Source organism: Cetorhinus maximus, chromosome 3, assembly GCF_964194155.1.
Source record: "Cetorhinus maximus chromosome 3, sCetMax3.hap1.1, whole genome shotgun sequence".
NCBI classification, from domain to species: domain Eukaryota; kingdom Metazoa; phylum Chordata; class Chondrichthyes; order Lamniformes; family Cetorhinidae; genus Cetorhinus; species Cetorhinus maximus.
Genome location: NC_135881.1, coordinates 46,744,268 through 46,759,449, shown reverse-complemented (window position 1 = coordinate 46,759,449; position 15,182 = coordinate 46,744,268). Strand labels below are relative to the sequence as shown.

General features: G+C 45.6%; 1 protein-coding gene across 2 annotated transcripts in view; it reads left to right on the top strand.

Annotated features, from left to right (window-relative positions):
- Positions 1 to 15,182, top strand: part of apbb1ip (amyloid beta (A4) precursor protein-binding, family B, member 1 interacting protein) — a 172,775-nt gene that overhangs the window by 62,753 nt on the left and 94,840 nt on the right. The window contains exons 1-2 of one of the 2 annotated variants that reach the window (XM_078538054.1): positions 3,932 to 4,058; positions 12,635 to 12,718. In XM_078538054.1, coding sequence (XP_078394180.1) covers positions 12,635 to 12,718 — 84 coding nt within the window. In that variant the 5' untranslated portion in view covers positions 3,932 to 4,058. Of the gene's footprint in view, positions 1 to 3,931; positions 4,059 to 12,634; positions 12,719 to 15,182 lie in introns of those variants that run through there. The other variant, XM_078538048.1, reaches the window with a different exon arrangement.

The following is a 15,182-nucleotide window of genomic DNA, read 5'->3' as shown; positions in this document are numbered from 1 at the left end:
GGTTTCAAATAGATACATAGATCTACAAATTACTACGATGATAACTTCTAAATCCCCTAATTAATCAAACTGCCAGTTATCCTTTTTTTAAGGCAACAGTAAGACACATAGATTTTTTAAAAAACAAAGAAACAGAACAACCCAACTCAAAGTGAGTTTTCTTAACTTCAGTTCATTGTAGACAGCATCTTGAGGCGTAGATGCTGAAGGCTTTTCACACTTGTTAGATCTTAAAATGCCTGCCTTTACACACAGCCTTCTCTCCTTTATACATATTTTCCCCTTTGAATGCAAGTTCTCATTGTTTCACTATGTCTTTGGACTTTACCTCCCTGATCATAAAAATTTATCATAGCACCAATTTTACCAATAATCTTTGGGATTATTGAATCCCAATTGGGATTGGGATCTGAACTTCACCTGGCTAGGTAACACATTTCACCCCTCCTTTAAAAACAGTCTAACCTGGTTTATTTAAAAATGCAAATGTCCTTTTACACCTTACATTCTAAACTTCCCCCATGTTTACCTACTTAACATTTCAAACTTCACTCATCTTCTAATATATCAAAGTCTTCAGACCAGCTGCCTTTAATCCAATTAAGTCTCACACACACACGCACACACACAGACACAGACACATATAGTCACAGATACCATTATTTTACAATAAATTCCAATAACATTATTAAATCTTCTTGATAAGAAGGTAACCCTTATCCTCCAGGATAAATTTGTGATTGTAAGCAATTGACAGTAGAAAGTAAGGCATAATAAAGGCCGAGTCAGATTTGATTGATTAATATAATTGAATGAGTTGACAATCATTAGAATGTTTATTTCACACATTGCAGTGTTGATTTTAACTCAGTCCACATGACAGGGAAGAGGACGAGATTGCATATCGAAGCCTGTGGAGATTTTAGATCTCAGGCCTCATTTATATGTGTAAGATCAGACTTTTGCCTGAATCCAGCGGGAATCACTGCTTAGCCAATGAGCAGAAGTGAGATCTTGCATGGCAGGAAGCCTCCACCAGGGTCCCATGGGAATACAAACATACGAAATAGGAGCAGAAGTCGGCCATTTGGCCCCTCGAACCTGCTCTGCCATTCAATAAAATCATGGCTGATCCGCTTGTGTTTCGAATTCCACATTCTCACCTACCCCCAATAACCTTTGATTCCCTTGCCTAACAAGAATCTATCTACTCCTGCCTTAAAAATATTCAATGATCTTCCTCTACCGCCTTCTGAGGTGAGGAGTTCCAAAATCGCACAACCCTCTGAGAGAAAAAATTTCTCCTCAGCTCTGTCTTAAACTGGCAACCCCTAATTTTAAAACAGTGCCTCCTAGTTTTGGACTCCCCTACAAGAGGAAATATCCTTTCTACGTCCACCTTGTCAAGACCGTTCAGGGGGTCATATACTTCAATCAAGTCACCCCTCAATCTTCTAAGCTCCAATGGAAACAAGCCCAGCCTGTCCAACGTTTCATCATAAGACAACCCACTCATTCCAGATATTCATCTAGTAAACATCCTCTGACCACCTCCAACGCATTTACATTGTTCCTTAAATAAGGAGACCAAAACTGCGCACAATATTCGAGATGTGATCTCACCAATGCCCTGAAGCATAACATCCTTACTTTTATGATCAATTCCTCTCGTAGTAAAGGATAGCATTCCATTAGCCTTCTTAATTACTTGCTGTACCTGCACACTGACTTTTTGTGACTCATGTACCAGAACACCTAAGTCCCTCTGCACCTCAGAAACCTGCAGTCCTTCTCCATTTAGGGTAATACTTTGCTTTTTTACTCTTCCTGCCAAAGTGAACAGCTTCAGGGGCAGGATCTTCCGGTCGGCGAGCGGGGGTGGGGCCCGCTCACCGACACGTAAAATGACCCGGGATGACGTTGGGTGGAACTCCTTAAGGTTGGCAAGCAAGCCGGGAACCCTGGCGGGCTTTGGAAAAAGCATGAAACCTTATCTACGGGCGGGATGAGGTTTCATGAGAGTATTTAAATTTTTATCAAATCTTTCAGTAAAAGTTATGGACATGTCCCAACTCATGTGACAGTGCCACATGAGGGAACATGTCAGGGAAATTTTTTTATCATTTCTAGTAAAGATTTTAATTCCGAGCCGATCTCCCTGAGGCAGCGCTTAGCCTCAGGGAGATCTGTGCGCTCTTTCGCATGCATGCGCAAAGCACTTCCTGGCGGATGTCACGCTGGGCGGGCCTTAATTGGCTCACCCATGTAAAATGGCGGCACGCCCCCAATTGGGGGCGCCAATCGGAGGCGCGCCCGCCCGCACATGCTCCCGCACTTCCCCCCCGACAGGGGGAACATTTTTCCCCACATTTTCCCACATTATACTCCATAAGTATAATGAACACCATTACAATGTAAGTTTATTGGAACCGCGTGGTGGGTGGGGGGAGGGGGCTGGGTGGCAGTGGGGGGCAGGATGGAAAACATGCATATACCTAGGGCAGCATTTTCTGGTCGGCGAGCAGGGGAGGGGCCCACTCACCAATGTGTAAAATGACGCGGGGTGACGTCGGGCGTGCATCGCGACGTCACCCCGCTTTACTTAGATTTTCAGTTCGGCAGGCCCGTAGCCGAGTCGGCTGCGCGCCCACCAATCTGTCAATGGTGAGGTACTTAAAACACTTAATGGACCTGCCCGTCCAACCTTAAGGTTGCCAAGCAGGCCAAGAGCCAGGCGGCCTTCAGAAAATACATGAAACCTCATCCATGGGTGGGATGAGGTTTCATGTGGGTTTTAAAATCTTAACATACTCTTCAAATAAAAGTTATGGACATGTCCCTGCTCATGTGACAGTGCCACATGAGGGGCCATGTCAGTAAAACTTATTCTATTCTCTAATCTGTTTTTCACATTTCAGCCGATCTCCCTGAGGCAGCGCTTTACCTCAGGAAGATCTGTGCCCTCTTCCGTGCGCATGCGCAAAAGAGCACACAGGCCTGCTCAGGGAACCCCCACCCCTGCCCACACAGGGAGCGCACAGCGCTTCCGGGTGGATGTCACACTGGGCGAGCCTTAACTGGCCCGCCCATGTAAAATGGCGGCGTGCCCCTAACCCGGGGCGCCGATCGGGAACCCGCCCGCTCACGCCCACTCCTGCACAATCCCCCTGACGAGGGGAAAATGCTGCTCCTAGGGTTCCCTCCATATCCCACAAAACCCGCCTCTCCTCTTCACCCACAAGGGACCACAACTAGTCCTGGCGACTGTTCCCAGCAGGTTTGGCGTGGCCAGGGAGCCACCACTGTTCTCGCACTCAAGCCTCAGTTAGCATGGTAGATTGGCACCTTATTATATCATCAGAGTTTGACCTGCATTTTGAAGAGGACCCTACCGGCTTTGGGGATGGGGATGAGCCCACCGTTTGCAGTTTAAAATTTGTGTAGGTCATATTGGAGCAAGAAAGGATTGGGTAATTAAGATAGAGGCCTGTGATTCATTCAAAGAGGACCTGAGTAATTATTTCACAATATACTTGTGGAACTTTTGATTGCTTAATCTGTCCAAAGCAAATTCAAAGTTTGTGCATTCGCGTTGTTACACGACATTAGCAGTTCTCCAATTTCCTATTTTTATTACTGTATTTAAACGTCGCAGTTCATACAACGAAGCTAAGGTGTTATGCAGTAACATGTAAAAATGAGGAACATATTCCAAACAAAATTAAACTGAACAGAAACATCCATCAATTTAACTTATATCTTCTGCGTGTAAAGTATGCATGCTATTTGCCCATTGGCATACTGTAGTGCTTTGGATAATGCTGCCTGAATTTGGACAACATTCTTTCTCCATGCCCTAGCTTGTTCAAAATGTACGAGAAAAAATACAGTAGCTTCAATAAAAAATGTAAGTTGCTCAATAAGGTTGCGCAGTGTGTAGAAGTGCACATTCAATTGCTGCTATCTCAAACCATCGTTGTGGCTTTATAAATGAGATCATTGTCTCATTACTAATTCTGTTGACCTAACTGCACGTTGTTATTGAATTGCATTTGAAGGTGAGATGTCATTTTCTTCTAACGTTGCTTTCCACTTTTATTTGCTAAATGAAATACATAGACCCCTGGCTGTGGTCAGGCTCCATAGATAGAGAGTGTTAAACTGGCTTTTCCAGCTTCCACTTGGTGCCAAATGCCAAGAAAATTTTTGCACACTTTTCTAGAAAGTAGTGGGGTTAATTGACTTACACTTTTGTTCATCCCTCCTGTACGACACCAATGCCTATCAGAACCACGTAAAGGTAACAATGGTAGAAAGGAACGGTTGAAAGTTTCTTTGAGGCACAGAATACATGCTTAAAGCTACATAAGTGAACAGATTTTGAAAGTTTTCAGCTTCTGTGTTGATCAAGTTGCCTGTCAGTTTCCTAAATAGTCTGAAATGTTATCTATTCATCTCAGTGACTGACTAGAATCACATTTTTCATTACCGTTCTTAGGGCCTTTGATAGTCAGATGATCAAATCTATCATTTTTCATAAAAGCAAAATATTGCAGATCCTGGAGATCAGAAATAAAAATAGAAAATGCTAGAAAAGCTCAGCAGGTCTGGCAGATCTGTGGAGAGAGAAACAGAGTCAACGTTTCGAGTCCAATATGACTCTTCTTCAGCATCATTTTTCAACCCCCTCTGCTTGTGTGCCAAGCTTGTTTGTACTGCCCCGGTTCTGTGAGTCAGTGTTGTTGTTAATTCTATGACATCTGAGAAGTTCAGACCGCCAACAGGTTTTAAGTGAATCAAAGCCAAATAAAACCAGAAAATGTTGGAAACACTTAGTAGGTCAAGCAGTGTCTGCGGAGAGAGCAATAGTTAACGGCCTCGACATTAACCTCCACCCCACAACAGGCAGGAACGAGTTAAAAAGGTCCAGTGTGTGGAATGCGCCCCAACCTGCCACACGCCAAAGGCGTTCGAGAGCCACGTTATGGAGAGGCGGGACGCTTATTAATATATTTAAATAGGGCTCCCACAGCACAACTGGGAGCTGGGTTGGGATTTTACTGTTGTTTACAAGTTTCCCAGAAGTTGGGAAACTTAGCAATGAAACCGAAGAGGGAGTTTCTGGCTCTCAAAGGTTTTGGCCAGGCCCCTGAGGAAGAGTTTAGTTTCACCCAAACCCAAATGTTGCCCTCCCCGCCAGTCCCAATTACCAACCCCACCCTAACTCCGCTTGAGGACCTTCCCCCCACCCCCCCACCCCCCACCCCAACTGCTGGGCACCATCCTCCTTGACTGCAGCCTCCTGCCAACTGGACATTTACCAGCTGCTAGCAAAATATTTACAAGGCCGACCTGCCATTTAAATGGACAGGACCTCCGCATCCCAGACCTTGCCAGGTTTTTTAGCCTCCCCTTCTCCAGCTCCTCCAAATATCAAGGCCAATATGTTGGAGTCGAAGGCCGAGATTTTCCGGCCCAGTCGTGGTGGGACCCGCCGCAGGAGATTAGGCAGCCCATTGGCTTTTGGTGGGGCCAGGTGACCCCGGTGGTGGGCGGAGCCGGAAAATCTCGCCCAATGGCTTTTCATCAGAACATTTTGGGCTCAATTTTCCCAGCCCCGTGATAGCGGGCTTAGAGGCCGGGATGCGGGGATAATTAAGGGAGATGCTTCACAACACCATTCCGCGACCCAGGGAGCTGTCCCAGGGGTGGGTCCCGAGTAGGACCGGTTCCCTGTTCGCCAGAGGTGGGCAGTCAATTGAGATGAGTAAGGCCCCAATTTAGTGGACACACCAGCATTTTGCCACCAGTGGAATGGCCCACTGCATGTAGAGGCTGCCAGCTCAATGGAGACATAGAAAAATCAGTAGGTTTCTGGATACTCATGGCATCTATGGATATGGGGATAGTGGGGAAAAATGGCACTGAGGTAGATGATCAGCCATAATCTGATTGATGGGCCAAATGGCCTATTCCTGCTCCCACGTTCCTATGATTCAGCTTTCCTGCAGCATGCTAGGGGGCCCTTGGAGCCTCGGAGAGGTGGGGGTAGCACCGGTAGGAAACGTCAAACCCATGCACCCAGATGGTGTTTCCCCTCCATCTCGAGGAGCCCAAAGACTTCACCCCTAATATTTTTTACTTTAAATACACGCTTGCCAGGGAACCTGCTTGTAGAGGCATGCCTCGAGATTCCCAGTTTGCCTCAGCAGTGCCCACCTCTCCGATTGGACATCACAGAATCACAGAGTCACACAGTGCAGAAAAGGCCCTTCGGCCCATTGAGCCTGCACTGACACGTGAGAAACACCTGACCTACCTACCCTATCCCATTTACCAGCACTTGGCCCATAGCCTTGAATGTCATGACGTGCCAAGTGCTCATCCAGGTACTTTTTAAAGAATGTGAGGCAACCCGCCTCCACCACCCTCCCAGGCAGCACACTCCAGTCCGTCACCACCCTCTGGGTAAAAAAGTTTTTCCTCATATCCCCCCTAAACCTCCTGCTCCTCACCTTGAACTTGTGTCCCCTCGTGACTGACCCTTCAACTAAGGGGAACAGTTGCTCCCTATCCACCCTGTCCATGCTCCTCATAATCTTGTACACCTCGATCAGGTTGCCCCTCAGTCTTCTCTGCTCCAGCGAAAACAACCCAAGTCTATCCAACCTCTCTTCATAACTTAAATGTTTCATCCCAGGCAACATCCTGGTGAATCTCCTCTGCGCCCCCTCCAATCACATCCTTCCTATAATGTGGCGACCAGAACTGCACACAGTACTCCAGCTGTGTTCTCACCAAGGTTCTGTACAACTCCAACATGACCTCCCTACTTTTGTAATCTATGCCTCGATTGATAAAGGCAAGTGTCCCATATGCCTTTTTCACCACCCCAGTAACATGCCCCTCTTCCCTTCGGAGATCTATGGACACACACGCCAAAGTCCCTTTGTTCCTCAGAACTCCCTAGTGTCATGCCATTCATTCCTTGTCAAATTACTCCTTCCAAAGTGTATCACCTCACACTTTTCAGGGTTAAATTCCATCTGCCACTTATCTGCCCATTTGGCCATCCCGTCTATATCTTCCTGTAGTCCAAGGCACTCAACCTCATTGTTAACCACCCGGCCAATCTTTGTGTCATCCGCAAACTTACTAATCCTACCCACCACATCGTCATCTATGTCGTTTATATAAATGATGAATAATAGGGGACCCAGCACAGATCCCTGTGGTACGCCACTGGACACAGGCTTCCAGTCACTAAAGCAGCCTTCTGTCATCACCCTCTGTCTCCTACAACTAAGCCAATTTTGAATCCACCTTATCAAATCACGCTGTATCCCATGTGCATTTGCCTTCTTTATAAGTCTCCCATGTGGGACCTTGTCAAAGGCTTTGCTGAAATCCATATAAACTACATCAACTGCACTACCCTCCTCTGCACACCTGGTCACCTGCTCAAAAAATTCAATCAAATTTGTTAAGCATGACCTCCCTCTGACAAAGCCATGCCGACTATCCCTGATCAAACCTTGCCTCTCCAAGTGGAGATAGATTCTCTCCTTCAGAATTTTCTCCAATAGTTTCCCTAACACTGACGTGAGACTCACTGGTCTGTAGTTCCTTGGCTTATCTCTACAGCCCTTCTTAAATAGTGGAACCACATTAGCTGTTCTCCAGTCCTCTGGCACCTCCCGCATGGCCAGAGAGGAATTAAAAATTTGGGTCAGAGCCCCTGCGATCTCTTCCCTTGCCTCCCTCAGCAGTCTGGGACACAAATCATCCGGACCTGGAGATTTGTCCACTTTTAAGCCTGCCAACACCTCCAATACCTTGTCACTTCCTATATCAATTTTCTCAAGAATCTCGCAGTCCCTCTCCCTGAGTTCCATACCTTCATCCTCATTCTTTTGGGTGAAGACGAATGTGAAGTATTCGTTCAACACTCTACCGATGTCCTTTGGCTCCACCCATAGATTGCCCCCTTGGTCCCTAATGGGCCCTACTCTTTCCCTGGTTATCCTCTTCCCATTGATATACTTATAGAATATCTTGGGATTTTCCCTACTTTTACCAGCCAGAGTTTTCTCACATCCCCTCTTTGCTCTCCTAATTGCTTTCTTAAGCTCCACCCTGCACTTTCTGTACTCCAATAATGCCTCCGCTGATTTGCTTCCCTTGTACCTGCTAAAGGCCTCTCTTTTCCTTCTCATTGTAACCTGATGCTGAAACTCTAGAGCTGATGGCCCTCTGGTTGGATTGGCAGCATTGAGAGCCCATCCGCTGTCCTTGATAGGACGGTAAGCACTGAGGCAGCCGATTAAGAGGCCGTCTCTGGGAAGATTGCGGGGGAGCATATGCAGCTGGTTAGTGCAGGCTTGGAATCCCATTTGATCCTGATGTCAGGGTCCTGAAGTCAACAGTAAAATCTGGCCCTTTTGGAAACCAGAGGGGGTTAACAAAGGTCATGAGAATCACCACTGTGATTGTTTTAATTACAAAAGTGGCCTCTGAGTGAATTACGAGGTTTTGGTGAAATCACGTCACAGAAATAAAATTGAGGGCAGAATCATCCCAGATTTGCACCAAGTGCATTGGCAGACAGGTAAAACGTCGTTTTACCCACCAACCGCAATGGCGGCTTCTCATGCCGCATTGTCCCAAACCCGCCGTATTAATTATGCATTCCCGGGAAACAAGCCGTTTCCACGGCAGGCAGTCTCTGATTCGCCCGCCACGCCATTACCTCACCACTTCATCACGCCAGGTGCCACATTTAAAGTACAGCCACTCGCACACCTCTCAGTGCTTCCAGCCCAGAACTGCAGCAAATAAGACATGGCCCGAAAGGCAAGAAGACTGCAGCCCCCAGGTTTAGTGGCGTGCCCCTCGAGCACCTTTTGGATGCTGTAGAGATCTGGATGTCCTCTATCCCTGCTCTGATCGCAGGAGGGGCAGCAACGTTACCACTCCAGCTTGCTAGGCAATGGCAGTGCTGATCAGTGCCAATGCTGCACAGAAGAGGTTGGCCATCCAATGCAGGTAGAGGGTGAATGATCTCATCCGTGGCACCAGGGAAAGGCAACCATCTCATCTCTCTAAGGTCATACACTCACAAGCCCATCGCACAATTGCTGGCATGTCACTCACTGCCAGCTCAAGAACACTCCCACTCACTCTTTCATGCATAGCCTCACCTCTCCATCTGGCCTCATCTCCTCTGGAGACTGCCTGCTCAGCCCTCACCATCTTGAGGCCACTTGCACAGATCAACTTCTGCCCCACACACACCTTGGGATAGCCCCCTTTCCCAGTACAGCCCTCATCCTGCAGCCTCTTCCCTTGACTGAGACCACTTCTCCCCTTTCCCCAAGCAAGCCCTAGCCCTTCAGCCATACAAAGCCATCCCCAACTTATGGCTGGGCTGTTAGGTAGAGACCTGCCCGTGAGCCCCCCTAAAAGTGATGTGGTGCTGCCTGTGAAGCCTGACACTGAAGACTGTGAATGCTGACCGAAGCACGATGGGCAAACAAACCTCGAAGTCCCAAGTGAAGTGCAGCTCGACAGGTGAAACACTTTGGCGTGCAATCACGCCAACATGGGCGGACGATCCACCATGGGGGGATAATTCCGGTGGGTTAACCTTATAATGATATGCAGATGTATTACAATGAGTTTCCCGACATCTGATGGTGGGAACAGTGGCTCGCCATTGATGGGCTGAACGGACCAATCGCAAACTAGTTTCACGAAATCGTGTAACCCATTTTTGGCCTTCTCGCCATATTGTCCACACACACCACCGAGCACGCCCTATGCCAGCGGGCATGGGTGATTCTGTCTTTAGTGTTTTACAGATTCAATTTGAACTGTGACGTTAGACTGCAGCCTTGAACTCAATAACGCCTTTCAGTATAATTTTAAATGCCTGCTTGCCGTCAAGCGATTTAGCAGCCTGATTGATTTGGGACATTTCAATCCAATCATTTACTAATAAAAGCGGGAAGGGTCCAAGCTAGTGAGCAGATGAAGAAATCAGCAGTCACAGAGTCAGGAAGAACTCTGGAGCAAAGAAGGAAGCTCGGTGTAAACCAAAAATCCCTTTCGCTAGTTTTAGTTGAAACATTTGTACTTGTGTACTTGTATATAATTTGTAAATATTTGTGGGGGAGGAGGGATGTGCTGTATTTATTGCCTTTGCTAAAGGGAGCTGTCAGTGCTGTTAAATGCACCATGTCTATGCCGTATGATGACACGGAAAATGGTATTAATGGCTTAAAACATATTGCCTAAATGATTTTTAAAAAGTCTTCCATTGCTGCAGCACACCAAGATCTCATATCAATTGTTTTATTTTTTCCCATTTTGATTTCCCTCTGTAGTATCCTGCTTTAAAAATGTGGCACATGACATTGGAATCATCCCCTTTAGTGAGCTAGAGATACACATAGGTCAGAATTTTACATCCTGTGGTCGGGCGCGTGCCCAAACCCTCCAGCCGCGAAATAACGCAAGATGATGTCAGGCGAGCGTCCTGACATCATCCCACACTCACGCAATACCTCACTCGGCAGGGGCGCGTGACAGTCGAAAGCGCTCCCGCTGACAGTTAAGTAGGCAATTAAGCCCATTAAGGAGACAATTGAAAGCGATTTTTCATGGTCCGTCCACTTGTACGGTTGGCAGACTGGCCAATCGGCCAGGCGGCCTTTACATTTTTGCTCAAACCTCAATCCAGGGCGGAATGAAATCTCCGTGGGGGAATAAAATAAGAAGAGATATCTAGGGATTGTTTTTTTAATAGGTGTGCTTTCAGGTGCTTGATTGTGTTGCATGGACATATTTTGCAGCATTTTTGCTGTTTTGTTTATTCTGTGGAGGTCTGCAGCTCCCTGAGGCAGCTTTCTGCTTTCAGGGAGCTCACTGGAAGCACCCACCAGCATCCACAGTGACACCAGCACCTGCTCTCTTCCCGCCCCCACAAGCAGTGCTGAGCCTTTCTCAACGCCTGCTTCACACTCCTCTACATTGGAGAGACCAAACGCAGACTGGGTGACCGCTTTGCAGAACACCTTCAGTCTGTCCGCAAGCATGACCCAGACCTCCCTGTCGCTTGCCATTTTAACACACCACCCTGTTCTCTTGTCCACATGTCCGTCCTTGGCCTGCTGCATTGTTCCAGTGAAGCTCAATGCAAACTGCAGGAACAGCACCTCATCTTCCGACTAGGCACTTTACAGCCTTCCAGACTGAATATTGAGTTCAACAATTTTAGATCATGAACTTTCTCCTCCATCCCCAGCCCCTTTCCGATTCCCCCCCCTTTTTTTCCAATAATTTATATAGATTTTTTTTCCCCACCTATTTCCATTATTTTTAAATGTATTTCCATCCATTGTTTTATCTCTACCTTTTAGCCTTTTTCGATTCCTTCCCCCCACCCCACCCCCACTAGGGCTATCTGTACCTTGCTTGTCCTGCTTTCTACCCTTAATTAGCACATTCCTTTAGATAATATCACCACCTTCAACACCTCTTTGTCCTTTTGCCTGTGACATCTTTTGGTTATCTCCACCTATCACTGGCCATCTATCCAGCTTTACTTGTCCCCCACTTCCCCCCACCCCCCCACCACCACCCCGCCGCCCTTAAACCAGCTTTTATTTCACCTCTCTTCCATTTTTAATTAGTTCTGTTGAAGGGTCATTCGGACTCAAAACGTTAACTGTGTTCCTCTCCGCAGATGCTGCCAGACCTGCTGAGTTTTTCCAGGTATTTTTGTTTTTGTTTCATGCTTCACACTAGCTGGCCGTTAATTGGCTAGCCAGCCTGAAATTGCAGTCGGGGGCCCATTTCCCGTCTGCTCCCCGGCCCGCCAATCATGCCTGAGTGACAAATTCAGGTCATAGTAACAACTTAGCAGAAGTTCTCACTGTTCTGCTGAAAGAAGGTTATTTAATTAACAGAAAATATAAGTTTACGCATCTCAAGTGTCTTATAACTCGCCTTTCATTTCATGAAGCAATGATCTGAAATCAATCTTAGTGCGTAATTTAGTGCACTAAATCATTAAGCTTTATAATAACCTTGAGAACAGCCACGTGTCAGAATTCTTTATTGGATTTCCTGTTCAGTATCAAAAATAGTTTTGCATTTTATTATTTTTGAATCACCATATTCACAACCATGAAACTCAATATTGTATGTAAATCTACCATAGGACATGATAGCAAGCAGAAAACTCCCAGGCCAGTCCCTGGTCATTACTAAATTAGTTGATCCCAACCAGAGCAGCAGTTTGTGACTTAATTGACATCAGTATTCCTGGAGTGTGATGTTGGATGAAATCAGAATTAAACTCTACAGCAATACCTTCTCACTATCTGGTTTCACATGAAAAATGGCTGCTTTGACAAGGTAACTGAGGGGCTATTGTATCCTGTAGGACTGTGCCCCAGAAAAAGCCAACACTTTTAAGAGAAAAAACAAAAAGTGGAATTAAAGAGAAGTCTGCTGTTTAGTTTACACAAATTGATGTTTATTCTTGATACGCAGAGACTAGAACTTCCTAGCAGAGCTTTAAACACCATGTATCAATTCCTATATTGATTGCCTATTTGTGCCTTTACAGATGGAGTTCGGAGGAGGTAATGCCACTGATGACATAGATGCCATGTTCAGTGATCTCCTAGGAGAGATGGACCTGCTGACACAGGTTAGTTGTGCTTTCAAATAAGTAACTTGTAGGTGTGAATTTTATGTTCAGAAATCGGGCGTGCTGCTTCCCTGCACTTGCATAGAATCCAGCGTGAAGTCATTGGGTCACCAACCCAACATCATCCAAACATGCCAGTCTCTGAAAATACACAAGGCCACCCACCATTTTTAAAAAGTGAATTAAGCTTGTTAACAACCCAATCGTCCACAGTTTTACGTTACCCACTGGATTTTTCGGGCATCAGATCTAAAAATGTTTGGGAATCTTTTATGCCAGCAAAACAAGGCGGCACAAGGGTGGCAGACAAGGCCAGCCCCCGGGACCATGGTTGAATGTACCGGCAGATTCTTCTGGGGAGAGTGGCAATGTTTCTGATCTTTAATGGCCTTTTCTTTTCTGCATCTCCAAAGTGGTTAATAAAAACCGATTCTGAGAGTAGGGGGACTTTAAAATTGTAGCCGTGACCACAGTATTAACCCTTTACCACATGATGTACTGACCTGCAGTGCTAATTCTCAGAACCCTCACACCAAGGCGTTATTCATGTTACAATGTGAACATAGCTACAACAAAAATTCAGCACCATACTATTTATATTAACTCAAGTAACAAGAGCTTACCATGGTGTGGCATTTAAAAACAGACAGGAGGAACTGGTCCTGATACTAACTGCAAGCTTGGAAGGGAGCAAGTGAAAGGGTTTGTGGTTGGGAGGCAAGCTTCCTATACAGCTATAATTGGCTGGCTCTGTACTGGGCGGCCGCTAATTGGCCACAATATTTGGCGTGTATAAAGGACGGGGGCAGGAGTTGACCAACTGTGCATTCTGCATCGGCATCTTGCACTCCACTGAAGAACATAAAATTAACCCCATCGTAACCAAAAGGACAAATTCAATTTAACTACAAAGCAGATTAGAGGGTAGAAGGATTCCACCAATGAGGAGAGAAAATGTTTTTATCAGAATGTTTTCATTCCAGTTGGAAAGTGAAAGCATTGTAGGCCATATACCTCGACTACAAGTTAGACTCAGGACTCACTGAATTTAGTAAAGAGATGTTCTTTTCACCAGAGAATGATTACTTTTTGCATTTGGGAGGGAAAAGAGATGGAAGATCACTTTTGTCACTGTGACATCATTTGTTCATTTTTAACATAGTTACAATTGTATTTACACATTCAATTGTGATATGTCGGTTGATTCAAAGATTAGCAAAGAAATTCTGCATTGCTTCAGGTAAAATACCCCCCTGTGTCATTTTAACAAAACATGAAGCAAGTCAAAAGATTTACCAAACACATTTTTCAAAAGATGACATTGTAGCATTTTACTTTCGGATCTCAGCATCAGGAAGGTTTGCCAACAATTTACATAATTTCTGTTAGCGATTGAATGAAACAAACTGCATCTATGCCCTTCCTCTTCTAAATTCTAATTTTTCTCAATGTTGCTCCAGGCTGCTAGTGCAGGTTTTGGCAGGTTTCTATCCTGCCAGCTGTTTGTTATTCTACTTTCTAGATTTGATGTGGTGTTAAATTACCTTTGGAGGCGTGCATGCTATTCCTTTGTGGAATTACTTACCATTTTTTCAGACTGGTATAAAAACAGATATACTCAACACCTCCGTATCTGGCCCTCATTAATATCCAACATGATTTCCTTTCCCTAGAACATCGCTTCAGGTAAAATAAAAGCCAGGCAAGTCAGTCAACAACTGAATCTTCTGTGGGCTTGGCTCAGATTCAGCCCTTTTCGTTCCTCCCCAATCATTTCACTGACAGACAAAAGAAACATTGCTAGTGGACAAATTCTTAAATCATGCAGGTCGTCAGATTTGATTTCCTTCCACAAGCTCAGCAGCTGCCTATAGATGCTTCGAAAATACTCATTCACCTGTACCGCCCTGTGGTTCAAGGCAGTAAATTGGTGCTATTGATGGTACAGAAGTGCCTTTAAGTTCCACGGGAGGTCCTCACTAACCTCACACCATTGGGCAGAAGATTGGCAGAAATGCTAGAGTGAGAGTTTACAACGTTTCTGTAAGCTTTCCACCAACCTCAACATTAAAGTGGAAGCCCGAGAGAACTGCAGGGACATTTACTCCAGTGATGTTTCCTGTGTTTGGTTAATAGCAATGATAGCAGAGTGTGGTTAAAATGGCAGTAAACCAGGTGATGAACTGAAAACACTTGCTGTTTTTTTTTGTTTTTTCTATGCCAGTCTCTGGGCAATTTTCTGAGTGCTTGCCACTGGGAAAGACCCTTTCCCAGTGCCAGGACAAATTTTTAAAATTCATTCTCAGGATACAGCTGTCGATAGCAAGGCTGACATTTATTGTCTATCCTTAGTTATCCTTGACAAGGCTGTGGTATGCCTTCTTCTTGAACCACTGCAGTCCTTGTAGTAAAGACACTCCCTCAGTGTTGTTAGGTAGGAAGTTCAAGGATGTGACTGAGGGTT